At 38.3% G+C, this 13,352-nt stretch overlaps 1 protein-coding gene across 1 annotated transcript in view; it reads left to right on the forward strand.

Moving 5' to 3' along the window:
- NAALADL2 (N-acetylated alpha-linked acidic dipeptidase-like 2) overlaps positions 1-13,352 on the forward strand; it is a 285,980-nt gene that overhangs the window by 36,458 nt on the left and 236,170 nt on the right. The window contains exon 2 of the mRNA XM_010572907.1: positions 11,508-11,778. Coding sequence (XP_010571209.1) covers positions 11,508-11,778 — 271 coding nt within the window. The remainder of the gene's footprint in view (positions 1-11,507; positions 11,779-13,352) is intronic.

Here is a 13,352-nt window from a genome sequence, read left to right on the forward strand (position 1 = left end):
ATGACTTTGGAAGCCAAATCTCAAAGCAGCTCCAGACTTGAGACTGGCAGAGGCTTAGAACTGAGCAAGCAAATCCTTTGAATTCTGCCTGCTTTAAAAAGTTTATCATCGTAGTTATAACCCTTGTAAAATTTACTCTTTGAGTCAGAGCCCACTTTATCTTTTGGGAGGACTCGCTTCAATGCGAAGACCCAGCTCTGGCCAGGCCAGGTTGCTGTCTTGCACACACCGGTGTGCGATGAAGTCTGGCATGAGGCAGGCTGCACAACAACTCTGGAAGTCTTGCACTTAAGCTTAGTTTTTTATGTGAGAGCTCTGGGGGTTTTTTGGGGGGGAGGGGGCAGGGGGAATCCATTCTTAAGAGTGGATTCTCAGCACTTTGAAAATCTGACCTGTTTTATACAGTACGTAAAGATGTGTTCAGGACCATTCTTTCTTGCAGCAAATGAGTGATGAAATGAGGAGGCTTCTGAGGTCAACAGAGCTAAAGGACTTGGTGAACTTACTGGAGAGGTATGGAGGTGAAATCGGAATAAAGGACAGCAGAGGAGTAATAATTGACTTTGGAGGCAAGCAATAATTGGATACTGATCATTCATTTCCAGTGCAAGTGGCATATTCACAGTGTCCACTTGTTGGAACTCAGTTTCAGGAGGGGTGGGGACATACTGGAAGAGGGTCAGAAGAGATCGGGGAGGGCAATCAGCTTTCAGGAGCAGGAGCTCTGAGGAAACAGATGAAAAGACTGGCATTTGGCTTAAGACAAGATCAGATGAGGGAAGGCCATAAGAGCAGTCCTCAAGCATGTAAAAAAACTGTTGCAAAGAGAAAAAGATCGGTCTGTTCTCAACATCAGTGGTGGGAAGGAGAAAATTAAGTGTGCTCAAATGCAGCAGTACGTAGGGTGATTATTTAGGACAGACGAGGAGTTTCTATATTTGGAACAGGGCAGGAAAACATCTGCCTGGAGTGGCAGTCGGGTGAGCTGAGCCTGCCTTGAACCGAATGATCTCCTGTGGTCTCCTCCCAAGCCTCTCTTTATACGGTTGTATGCTTGCTCCTTTGAAGAGAGCTTTTTGTATGTCCACAAGCAATTTGATTTGCGGCACAGCATAAATAACTTCAGGACGTTGTTTTTGTTATCAGTGTTGATTTCCTCAGTTGTATATTAGAACTGAAGGGTCAGTTCAAAGATGTCAGTATTTTCAGATAAAAACAAATTCAGCTGAAATGCAGTTCAGCCAGTGAGATGGAGGTTATCTGAACTAAGCCATGTGCTATGACGTTCATGATAACATTTTCCTTGCATAAGTACGTAGAAATGGTGTTGTATCCTTTCTCCCATTTTTCTTTTAATCCGCAGTTTTCATTTTAACTAATACACCTGACTGCACTTTCAAATATTTTCGCAAAACATCCGAGCTGACGTATCAGCTAGAAATATCTCCAGTTCCATTGGGATTGCACTGGTAAGTTAACATATACTGGTAAGGAAAGGAGACTAGTAGCAGAAAGACTGCGTGGCATCATCTTGTGGCTATCTTAGGCTTTCCTGTATATAGGGTTAACTTCTTGAGATTCGTGAGGGTAAAATGAAGGTTTTACCTTCTTTTAAATTTTAAAAATCAAACATTTATTTGGGGATTTATCTAATTCCAAATAATCCTAAATTTTCAAATAACAGGTAGCTTTTCTAAGCATTGTGAAGTTTTTCTAGGATTTTGGGTTAGCGTGCCCTCTAAATCCCTCATTGTCCTTTGGGAACTGGGATATTAGTCAAAAGTTAAATCGTACAGTCCAAATAAAGATGTCCAGTGCCATCAGAATAACACCCGGCGTTCAATCTAATTGCTTTTTGGTTTGTAGTGTAACCTAATGATTGGCAATCGAAAGGAATAAAATACTGCCAGTTGGGCAGTATTGAGGTTGGGTTGGTTTTTTTTTTTAATCAGCGGATTTTTCTATATAAAAAGCAAGGTTTCAAGGTGGTTTTTTTTGATCGGTAGATTTTCTGTATAGAAAAGTGTTAGTGAAACATCCACTGCTATCTATTCACATACATACAGAAATGGTCTCTTGCTGTAAGTAAATGTAATTGTCTCCGACAGTAAAAGGTACCACTTGGACTTGATTATGCAGCTGGTCACATTTTATTGAGACACTGACATATTCCCTGTGGTCTGGGAAGAAAAGAAGATTATATCATTGTGCAGTTTTGCTGGGTCAGTGCTCTGTCTGAATGCAGGGTTATATGCAAACACTTTCAAGGTGGGGGATTGTCTTTTTACTGTCCTCCTTCAGCTGCAGCATGCATTGCCCTCGGCATTGTAACCTGTTGGAAAATGCAGGGCACAGTTGTTTGGAGCTTGGGACCTGGTTCTTTTCTTGCATTAGGAGAAAATAGTAGTAAATCCCTTTGTAAACGATTAGACCTATAAACTTTGAAGAAAATTACATTCCCTGTGCTGTATTTAAAACAGAGGCTAAGATATCCTTGTATATCCAAAATAAAAGTTCAGGTTAAGTGACACAGAGCACTATTGTATCTTCAGGCATATTACAAGGTTATTTAAAATACTTTCGATGGAATTGTGCAAAGATCTAGATTGTGATGTTACACACATACGCACAATTCTGTATACCATAGAGGAAAACCTGCCTCTTGTGACTGAAACTTGGCAACCGTGGAAGTTAACAAGAAAAATAGTTGTGGTGGTCTTAGGGATTTTGAAAGAAAATGGCATCATTTTGAGAGATCCTCTTGCAAACAAGAGATTGTTTAATGAAAAAAAAAAAACCAAACCCCACGGTTCTTCTGTAGATATCTCCATTCTGTATACATTTTGAAAGAACTTTTTTTACAGACAGTTCGTCTGCTGAAAACAGTTTATTAAAAACAAGAAATGTATGAAGGAGTAGATCAGTCCTGTTTGTTGTAAGTATTTAAAGACTTGAGCGCTCAGTGTTAAGAAGCAGCAAGATTTGCTTGCTTTCCTAAAAGAAGAGCCTTTTACCTAAACCCTCTTGTAACCAAAAGAACGATGAGTCCTGGCAATGTCGTCTTTTTGCGCTGAAGTATACAATGTAAAAGGTATCTCTTCTTTCTTCTCCATCTGGAATTAACAGTCTTTGGGATTTTGAAAAATAGCCCAGTTGAGAGTCTGGAGCTGTCGTTCTCCATATGAAGGTTTCTGTGGTTCATTAACTATGCTGAAAATGAATAGTGATTACCATTGGGTTTTTTTTATGTGTTTCCAGAATGACGGGGGAGAAATGCTAAATTACATTCTCACCTGTCTCTACACTGGATAATTAAGCAAGGTGTATGTCACAGAAAAGCGAGTGCTTTAAAAAAAAAAAAGATTAAGGATGATTTTAAATAAAGTGTAAGGTGCTTTGATAACTGAAACCCACGAGTGTGAATCAGGCAATCTGGTTTCTGTTCCTAGCTCTGTCATTACCTACCTGTCTGCCCTTGAGTTATTTGCTTATCCTAAACATTTTCAAAAACTTCCACAGTTTTGTGGTTTTCATTTCTTGGGCATCTGGTTTAATATCAAAGTCAACTGCCTTTCAGATTTTGCCTGCATGATTGTAAGTGATCAAAAAGCAGTAATTTAACAAGTTATTGCATGACAGCAGAACTTGAGCTGATTACACATGCTTATAGTCTATTGCAAATTAAACATGTTTAAACAACCTTCGCTTTGGCCAATGCATTTTACTGTACTTTTGTGCTCTGTTGATAAGCCAATTAATTCATAAAGTTCTGTGGTAATGTTGATCTTTTACCATCCGTTTTCCATACTGCAAATAAAAATTGTTTTAAGAAGGTCTTTATTTTTGAAAGTCTGATGTATTCAAAACAGTTTCTATCAAATTTACAACCCAGATAACATATTTTGCATATGTTCGAAGTCTTTTTGGCTGACTTGCAAAGGATCTGAGTTAACTAAGCCCTTCAGTTCTTTGCCCAGCAATTTCTGGACTCAAATGCTAGTGTACATATGCAACATTTTTTGGACCTTAGATGAGGGATTTTTATGACTGGCACTTGCAGATGCTGCTGATTCATGAAATACTGAGAGTATTCACTATGTTGCTTTAGAAGACCATACACAGAAGAGTGAAATAAGAACCTTCCTTGTGCTGGGATGCAATTTCTACCGACAGTTCCTTCTGAAATTGTGACTTATATCAGGAATTACTGAAAATCAGAGGAAAAGAATTTAGAACAGAGATAGACTCACATAATTTCTACATGGTGAACATGTACTGAACTTCTTTTTTTGAACGTAATGTATTTGTAGGTGGGTTGCTTGTTGACAGATATTTACCTTTCAAAACGTGGATGCCTTGGATTCATTGAGGTGATTTCTACAAATGTTAGCTGATGATTTATTGGAGGATCTGGACGCATACTCTGTGTTGTGACAGAGTTTAACTCGTTAGATTAACTTGTAAGTGGTATGACTGCTTCAGTTGCTGCACTTACATCATTCAGTAAGTTTTCAACAATTTTCCTTCTCCATCAGTAATAAGATGTAATCAGTAGTTTTCCATTAATAGACCATTAAAACGTGATGAGCTCTTGAACTTTGGCTGAACTGTAGAGCATACTGTTACATTAATACTATTTTAAAGTACTATTATGTTGTTTCTGATTCTAGAATAGGCAAGGCGTCGGGTTGCACCATGCGTGTTTGTTTCCACAACAAAAGATTGCATAACTGGAAGAATTGTTGTTTACTAAACAAATAGATCTTAAAGAGCCCTTTTTCAGTTTAGAATGGCATGTTATTGCTGAAAAGTAAGGTGAATACTCTCTAAGAAGTCGCAGCTATTCAGAGCTATAGATTTCTTTCAAAACTCTTCTAAGCTTAAAAATACTCTTCTAGAGTAGTTGAGGGATTTTCTGTGTGCTTGCCCTGTTTTTACCCTCTTCTAGGCAATCATTTCATAGACCCTTGGTGGAACTCATATCAGCATTCTGATGTTCTGAAGCATTTGGAAGATTTGGATGCTGGCTAGATGCCAGCATAACTGACATCCAAATCTCTTAGAAAGCTTTAGAAAGCTCACCTATGGCCAATTTGTGACTTTGCAATGTTTAGTGTAGAGGAACAATGAGTTGCTTGTTTTCCAATAAACTGTGGAATCACAGAGTGAGAGAATCAGTAATTTTTCAATGCCTTCCACCATCTGCCTTGAATGCAAGTTTGGCTTCTATCCTGGTGTTGGCATGTGAGATTTGAACTATCCCCATTAGTTTTATTTAAAAAATATAAAAGGCGTTTGACTGTCTGATGCGGTGGGTAGTAGGAATATGCTTGGTAGCCCTGTAGTGGGGGGAAAAAAAAAAAAAAAGAAAAAAAAAGTACAAAATAGTTAAGCTTGGAAGCCAGCATGGGCTGAGATCTGAGGGTGTTCTTCAATCCCATGACAAAGAACTTCTCAGGAAAATGAGAGGTTTGGCCTGAAGCTGTTGTGCATGCAATTATACTATGAAAGGAGAGGGTACATATGGTCAGGTACCCCTGTGAAAGTCTAATACCCGGGTGGGCCTAAACATAGTACAAAAATGCTATGAAGTTTTGTTTAAAAGTACTTTTGTGCCTGCTCATGGTATAATTTTCTAAATAGATGACTCGAGGCTCTTTTTATCGAAAATACCCAAAAGCCATAGAGCACATAATGTTTAAAATAAAAAAAAAAAAAAGTTCAAAATCATTTTTCTGCTAGAGAACTGTGCAACCACATCTAGAGCCAGTGTTCTGTTACCTGATGTTACGTATTTTTTATGGTTTCATGAATTACATTTATTCTGTGTCTGTGAAAAGTAAAAGCTGTCATAAATCATACTCCTATATGCTTTATGTTAATAGCACAATATCTATATTGTAGGCGCTATGTAGCATTCGTAGAGATACGCAGGTGCAGATCTGTAAATGCTACCTTTGATAGCAAAAGCGATATGTTGTTACCCAAGAATGAACGGGGCTTTAGCTTTCCCGTCATTAGGACAGACCATGCGTTCATCACTGTGTTCTGATGAGCCATGTCTAAATTTTTCGATCAGGCAGAACTGGATGACAGCGTTGGGCTGGCAAAAAGCCCTGCCTCCCATGAGAGGTCCACCTCCAACGGAGAGGCTGCTGCGGGTGATGAGAATGGCTGGCCAAACCCAGGCAAACAGAAGCAGCAGCATCATGTCACATAGCGGCTGACCCATACCTAGTGTCCAAATGTTATGTTTAACCAGAGCTTTCCATTGCTTTCATGCTGTAGGCCAGTGTTATTTTGTTTGTTTATGATTTAGGAAGCGTATCTGAATAGACTTACCTGTTAGTTTTGGTCATTACTACGGTCGTCCAGTGACAAGAATGAACACAGTACCAGGCTTCTTGTGAGCCATGACTGCCACAAAATTAATTAGTATCAGGGCTAAAAATAAGCCCAGAACATCCGGAATGTATTAGAGAGTGATGGCAGATGTGACAAAGGACGTGTCACAGATCTGCTCTCTGGAGCAGTTGCTGGAGGCCTTGCAATGTAACCTGAAGAGCCTCAAGTGCCTCTGGATCCTGTCCTGCACTAAACTGCCTGTAGTCAACTGTTCGCAGCATGAGGATGTTTCTCTTAAATATTCCAACCTCCTGATAAATATTTATTCTCTCTTGGACTTCGGGGATTTTTATGTATTTTGGAATCAGCAGATTTGTGACAGTGAATTCAGACCATGGGAGATCCGAGCGGGCAGGTTGGAGACCAGCCAGTTGAGCACCCTAACGAACAGGAACATGTAATGAAAATTTAAGCAGATGTGGCTTGGGCAGGTGGTATTTCCTGAACACATTTAGTTTCCTGTGTGTACAAACTATATGTGATGGATACAAATAAATACTCTGTCTGCAACTGCAAAAAATACTTGCGCATATGCTGAGCAGTTGGTCTGTGCAAGTGCTGTGCACTCACCCGGCACTGCTGAAACTGCCACATCTCAGCTCTTAATGGACTGAAATGAGTTCTGAAATCCTGAACATATGTAAACATTTTTAAAACTCAGCCTGGACAAAGTTTGTGGGCAGGAAAAAAGGCATATGCATGGAAGTCTATAAATATAATAACCCCATATGACGCGTTTCTTGCATTCTTTTTTGATTTATCTGCTACCAGCTACTGTTGGAAACAGTGTATTAGGCAAGATAACACTTTGATCTGATGTAACTTTACAGAAAATGTTGTTTGGTGAATTCATTGTGACTCCCAAAATTTGAAAACAACTACTCAGCTGAAAAATCAGCCCATAAAAATTCCAAAATTGTATTTGTTCTTAGTTCTTACCTATAATTCCAATAATTGCTTTATCAGCAATTTCAGTGAACTGTAAGAAAACAAAGAGTAAAAATTTACAGTCAAAATTGGGGAATAAGGAAATGAGGTAAACTTGTAACTGCAGAACTGGAATTCAGATTTTTGTTTTTTAAAGGCCATGAAGTGTAGGCAATTTCCCTCTCTCATTGCAGTACAGACATTTAAAGAAAAAAGGCCCCCAACGCCCACACTTGAAGTTCTTCATATTTGAGGGAAAATTTTGTCCCTGTAGATTTTTAAGATCAAATCTGTAGAATCCTACTGCAGATTTAGATTTGTTTGAAAGGGGTTTGTAGCAGTTCAACAGGATTGTCTGACAAGGAATTGTGTCATACAGTTGAATTATTCCATCTTTTGATTGTTAGTCACCTATTGTAATTTTTCAGTCTTTTGAGTGGTGTTCCACAGTGTCCCAGTGTATCACCAGCAATGAGCAGCTGGCTTATTTGCAATACCTTGTTCTCTTCTTTAGCAAGCTGTGTCAAAAAAAAGTGCTGTTATAGCAGATGACTTTCCATTAAGCTGCTGCAGCTCCATGTTCCCTACGGTTACCAATTTGAAAATGAAATTTCTGTATTTTGTGCGTGTGTGCGCGTGTGTTCATTTATCTTTTATAATCGTCTGTTAAAGACTGGTCTTTTAAAGCTACAGAAGCTGCAGAAAGCCTGGCTTTATTACAGATGTATCTTTGTCTTATTTCAAATTATTTTCCTAGCTTTAGAACTTTGAATCTTCAACAGTTACGGTCTGCTGCTCTTCGCTGGCCAGGGCATTCAGCTGATCAGGCAGTAAAATACGACTTAGACTTCTCGTTTACACAGGAAATCTAAGAAACTGTCTTCATAAACATTTTCTTGATCTTGTCATCGTATCAAAGTGGGAAAACTTTACCTTATTCAAGTGAAGTAGTAGGGAATGCTTTCTGAGTTTAAAGTGCAATTTCATCTGTTTTTCAGTTCAGGAGCCAAGTGTATTTGAGATGGAGCAGAATGCTCATCAAACAAGGTTGTCCTGTTCAGATGTACGTTAGTTCAATATCTGATCTATATTAGAAAGTAAAGGCAAGTAACTTGTGGAAATCTCTTTGAGAGCATCTGATAAAGGCACAGGATTATTCAGACTGTTATTGTTGTATTTATTAACATTGATTCTAACTTGAGACCAAATCTTAAGTCTGTGGTGGCTCCACTTCAATAAATAATGCAGATTTAAAGCAACTGAGATGTACCCGTTAACTTTGTCGTTATTCCCATTGACTGAACCTGAACGAGTAGCTGAATAAAGTGTCTTTGTAATGTAAGGGAATCAAAAATTTGGCAGACATTATTAAAGGCAGTATTATAAATCAAAATTGGCAATCGCATTGCTATTGATTCCTACTGAGTATGCAGCTGGCTGCAAAAGTGAGAAACACAGTCATCCCGAGGGCCTGTTTCTTTCCACTGCTTGAATCTTACTACTATGAACCTGAGTGCCCTGGAAGTTTTAGGCAGCAAGTTAATTGACAATTTGTAGATAAGGACTATGAAGTGCACGTGAAGCATCGGGATTTTTCTAGGACGAACTGCCAAACTTTACCCTTTTCTGAATTTGGTCGGGTTTAGGAAATACTATTTTTACATGTTATACTTGTTATCCAACTAGTATGTAATAAAAATGAGTTAAATTACCTCTGACTTTAAATCCATGCAGTCAGCGGAATTATATCAAAGACAAGTGCAAGTCTGTGATTGTAAGAAATCTGAAAGGAAAAAAAAAATATCTTGCTGATGATGTAAGATTTATCACAGTAGTCTAATATGTGCTGATTTATTGTCATATAACGTGTGCTCATAATTTGCAATTTGATTTTAACATGCTATAAAGACATTATGGAATAAATAGCGAGTGTGCTCATTTCTTTAACTTAATCAGATATGTTGTCACAAAAGTTTCAAAGACATGCTTATTTAATTATGAAGTGGAAAGTAACTTTGCTTCTATTACTAAGGGAGCGATTTGCTTATTGTATCTTCTTCTTGTAATGCTCAATTCCTTTTATTGAAACTGAATATTTCTTGTTGCCATAACCTTACTGGCCCAAGATAAGTTTTTTCAATTATTTATTCTATTAATGTTTCCATCACCTGAGGGAAATGCAGATATTCTGTTAATGATTGTGTTAATCAAACAACTTTCTGTATTTCTGCAGTGCCCAAGTTTATGTCATTACATTAGCGGGCACAGGAGATGAAATTGGAAACTTGTAATATACTACAGATTGGATTAACTCATCTCTTTTGTGTAGACTGCTTGAAGACTTATTTTAGATAATTTAAAAAGATTAAATCTGCAAGACAGTTATTCCTCCTGACAGGATCTCTCAAGTCTTCAACGTAAGTCCAGTGTTCTTGTAAAGATTTTGAACTTTGTATGCGAATAACCTTGCTGTTGCAATGCAGCCTGGGATACAACGTATTTCTTTAAACAGAGAATTTTTGTATAGTTTTAAAATCCTTTGGATGTTGGAATAATTATTTCATCCATATAGTATGATGATGGGCATTAGACATTTGAATGTAGCGTACCGGTTTTTGAGCCATTTCTAGGCTATAATGGGTGTTATAACTTCACTTTTTGCCTTTTTAAGGTTTTGATGTTATCTAGGCAATAAATGTTCTTTTTTTAAAGGTCTGTTGAACCACAACATAGTTTCGTTGGGGTGGAAAAGGGAGCCTTTGTACTTGCTTTCTGTCATAAGGTTTCCTTGGCGGAGTTCTCCCTGGCGTTAGTGCAGACCCCGATGGCAGCAGTGCCGGTACCTTCAGCCGGGGGCATCCCGCCTGCAGCGTCGCAGCTGCGTTCTGGATAGCATGGGGGTGCCTGTAAAGCACTTGGTGGGATTCTCGAATACCTATCGTTTGCAATAATGGTTTTAAAAAGGCTATGCATTATTCAGCCGTTGCTTTTGATGTATGCAAGACAGCCAGGGTGTTTTTTAAGGTTCTATTAAGGACCCTAAAGCATCTAAATATAATTGGCCTTTTTGTGAAGAGAGCGTTGTGAACAAGAGTTTCAGGCAGTGTCAGTATCTCTGTGCTTCGAAATCAATACCTCTGTGATCCTTTGTCTTGTTTCTCAGTCCTGAGAGCTTCACAGATGAAAAAGAAAAAAAAAAACAAAAAAAACAAACAAAAAAAATCCAAACCCAAAAGAAAATCCTCACAAAAATCAGCAAATATTCCATGAACTTTTTGTACTGCATTTGGATAGTGCTTTCTATTTGAATAATGGTGCTTTTTTATTTCTGCCCTGCTTTGCTTACATTAAGCGCTTGCCTGCATAAGTAGGGAAAGCCTTTAGTTGTCCCTTCAGCATGTTTCTCCTCAAAAGTTATCTTTAGAATACTTTCTAAACCTCGTATTATTTGGCATTTGCTGGGGTGGAGGGTCGATCGTTCAGTGCCATCACCATTTTCATCCTATGGCCATCTGGTAGCAGGTGTTAAACAGTGGTACAAGCCCAGCGATACAAGCCCAGACCAACCCATCTGAAGTCTCAGTTGGCCCATCTAGTAGATACTGCCAAAATAATTTCCAGGCTCCTGTTGTATGCTTGCCAAGCTGGCTCAGGTAGTCCTTCAGCACAGGTAGGAAATTGAGGAAAACTTTCTGACAGCTAGCACAATATTTGGTGGAACGGTTCCATTCTGTTTGGTAAATTTGCTTTCCTTGATGAATTTAAGCCAAACATATAATTACAACTAATTTTCAGCATTATGCCCTCCCTGAAGTCCCAGAAATGTTACTTCAGATTGTGTTCTTCATATTTGATGGTTGGTTAAATTGATGCTATATCAGAAACTTGATCAGCACCAGAGAGATGAATTTTTGAAACAATTACTGTGATAATTTCTGTAGGATTCTTCATTCTTTGTTTAAATTGGATATGTTTCCTTTGATTTTTTTTTTCTTATTTGTATTTCTCAAAAGCGGTTGCTTTTGTGTCATAATTGGTAAGAAGTTATTTGCAAAAATTTTTTTGCATTTTTGATGACACATTATGAATAAAATTATGGACTGATGCATACTAAGGTACAAGTGTCTTGGTGGGAAATAAACTAAACCTGTGTTTACTTGTGTATTTTTTTCCAGAGATTTGTTACAGTTCCCTAGAGAGGATGATGTAGACATTGCAATGAAAATTCTGGTTCAGTGGAGTTCCCAAGGCCTTGAAGATGTCCGGCTGGTAAATTACTCCGTTTTGCTTGACCTACCAGGCTCTTCTTCAAACACAGTAACTCTGAAAAACAGCGGTGAATGCTTTTATCCTAGTGGACAACAATGCAACAGAGAGACCAAAATGCTTCATAGTCAAGACCTCCTGTACTCGTATGCAGCTTACTCTGCCAAAGGAACTCTTGAGGTAAGATGACCATTTGGCTCTGTCATTTGTGGCGAAATAGAGTTCGAAAGCATCCGCTTTTGTTGAACTTGGCTGGCAAAGTACACATGGTGAAATGCCCAGCCTTAAAATAAACATACTTAGGTAAAATATGATGTGGCCAATCTCAGTGCTTCATATGAGTTTGGTTTTTTTGGTTTTTTGTTGGTTTTTTTTTTTTAAGTACCTGAGTTTATGAATTGGTATCTTTTGCTTGGGTGTAAAAATCTGAAAGCTGTGTCTAGAGCTATGTTTTATTCTTGTTGATGCGTAAGTGCTGCTGGTTTGAGGGATGCCCGTAGGAAGGCTAAGATGAGGTTTTCTGCAGTGAGACCGGCGGGAGTGCCGGGCTAATCCCTGGAGCTCGTGAATTATGGTTGTGGATCTTGCATACTATCTTCTACGGCAACTCAGTTGACACATCTGCTCTGTTTCTTCTTGAAAATCCCAATTTGTAGTTTTATCTCACTGTAGCTTTTGTTAGGAAGTTTTGTCAGTAAAAAGATCCTGCCTATTGGGATTTGTTACTTGCCAAGTGAAATAAGATCTTGGATTATCTTGGTTTATCCTCTTTACTGTCTTAATTGGCTGCCTTCCTATATTTCCTTTCTAAATATATTGGGGGTGCACAAAGGGGTCATCATTTCTGTTTACTCTTCTAGCTTAGATTTCCTATTTCTGAAATATAAAAATTGCAATTTCACTGCTAACTGCATTACTGTTGTCTTTCTCCTTTGTAAAATATTGTACCTTTTTCCAGTGATGCAGGGTAGGGGGTTGTTGTTTTTTTTTTCTTGTTTCTTTGTTGTTTAAAAGACATTTGTTTTCATGACTTAGAACACTAATAGACTATATAGGAACAGATTGTGAATGGCTTTGAGTTTGGAGGATATCTCTTCCAAAACACCTTTATACTTTCTGAATATCTTAATATTCATAGCACATCAGTTACTGAATTTCTAACAGTAAAATGCAACTGTTGTGTATTTTCCTTTTGTTTGTGACAGCGTTTGCCCATAACGTTTCTTGATAACATGTAATGTGCTGTGGAAATCTTGTAATGAGTCAAAGTGGGGAAAGTTGCATGCTGTTAACTAACCCATTTTAGGGACTATTAATATAATTTTGAATTTTGGACTGTAGGAAATACGAGGGATGGTAGAGAGTCAGATCCTTAAGTTTCTCATCCTCAAGTCCACAAGCCTCAGCTTCTCTTTCTTAAAAGCAAGGAAGCTTTGTAGTCCAAGGGATTTCTTCCAGAGAGGAGAAGGAATGGAGTTCTTGTTCTCCTTTGGGAGAGACGCTTCTCTCCACCTCCTGTTTTTTATGTACCTTACGTGCCTACTTTCTATATTGAGTCTCATGGTTATTATCTCCATACAGCCTCTGTTCTGGGGCTCTATCAAGCCAACAACTTCAAGCTGAAGTTTGTTGTTAAGAAGTGAAATGAAGTAGGCAAGGGTAGGTCCTAACCTGCATGATGTATGCTGTAACTTATCCACGGGCAAGTAAAAAGTACTAATGAATGCGTTTGGCTTCTCACATTTATCACTTAG

The sequence above is a fragment of the Haliaeetus leucocephalus genome, unplaced genomic scaffold (genome assembly GCF_000737465.1).
Source record: "Haliaeetus leucocephalus isolate CR32 unplaced genomic scaffold, Haliaeetus_leucocephalus-4.0 Scaffold362, whole genome shotgun sequence".
Lineage (NCBI taxonomy): Eukaryota > Metazoa > Chordata > Aves > Accipitriformes > Accipitridae > Haliaeetus > Haliaeetus leucocephalus.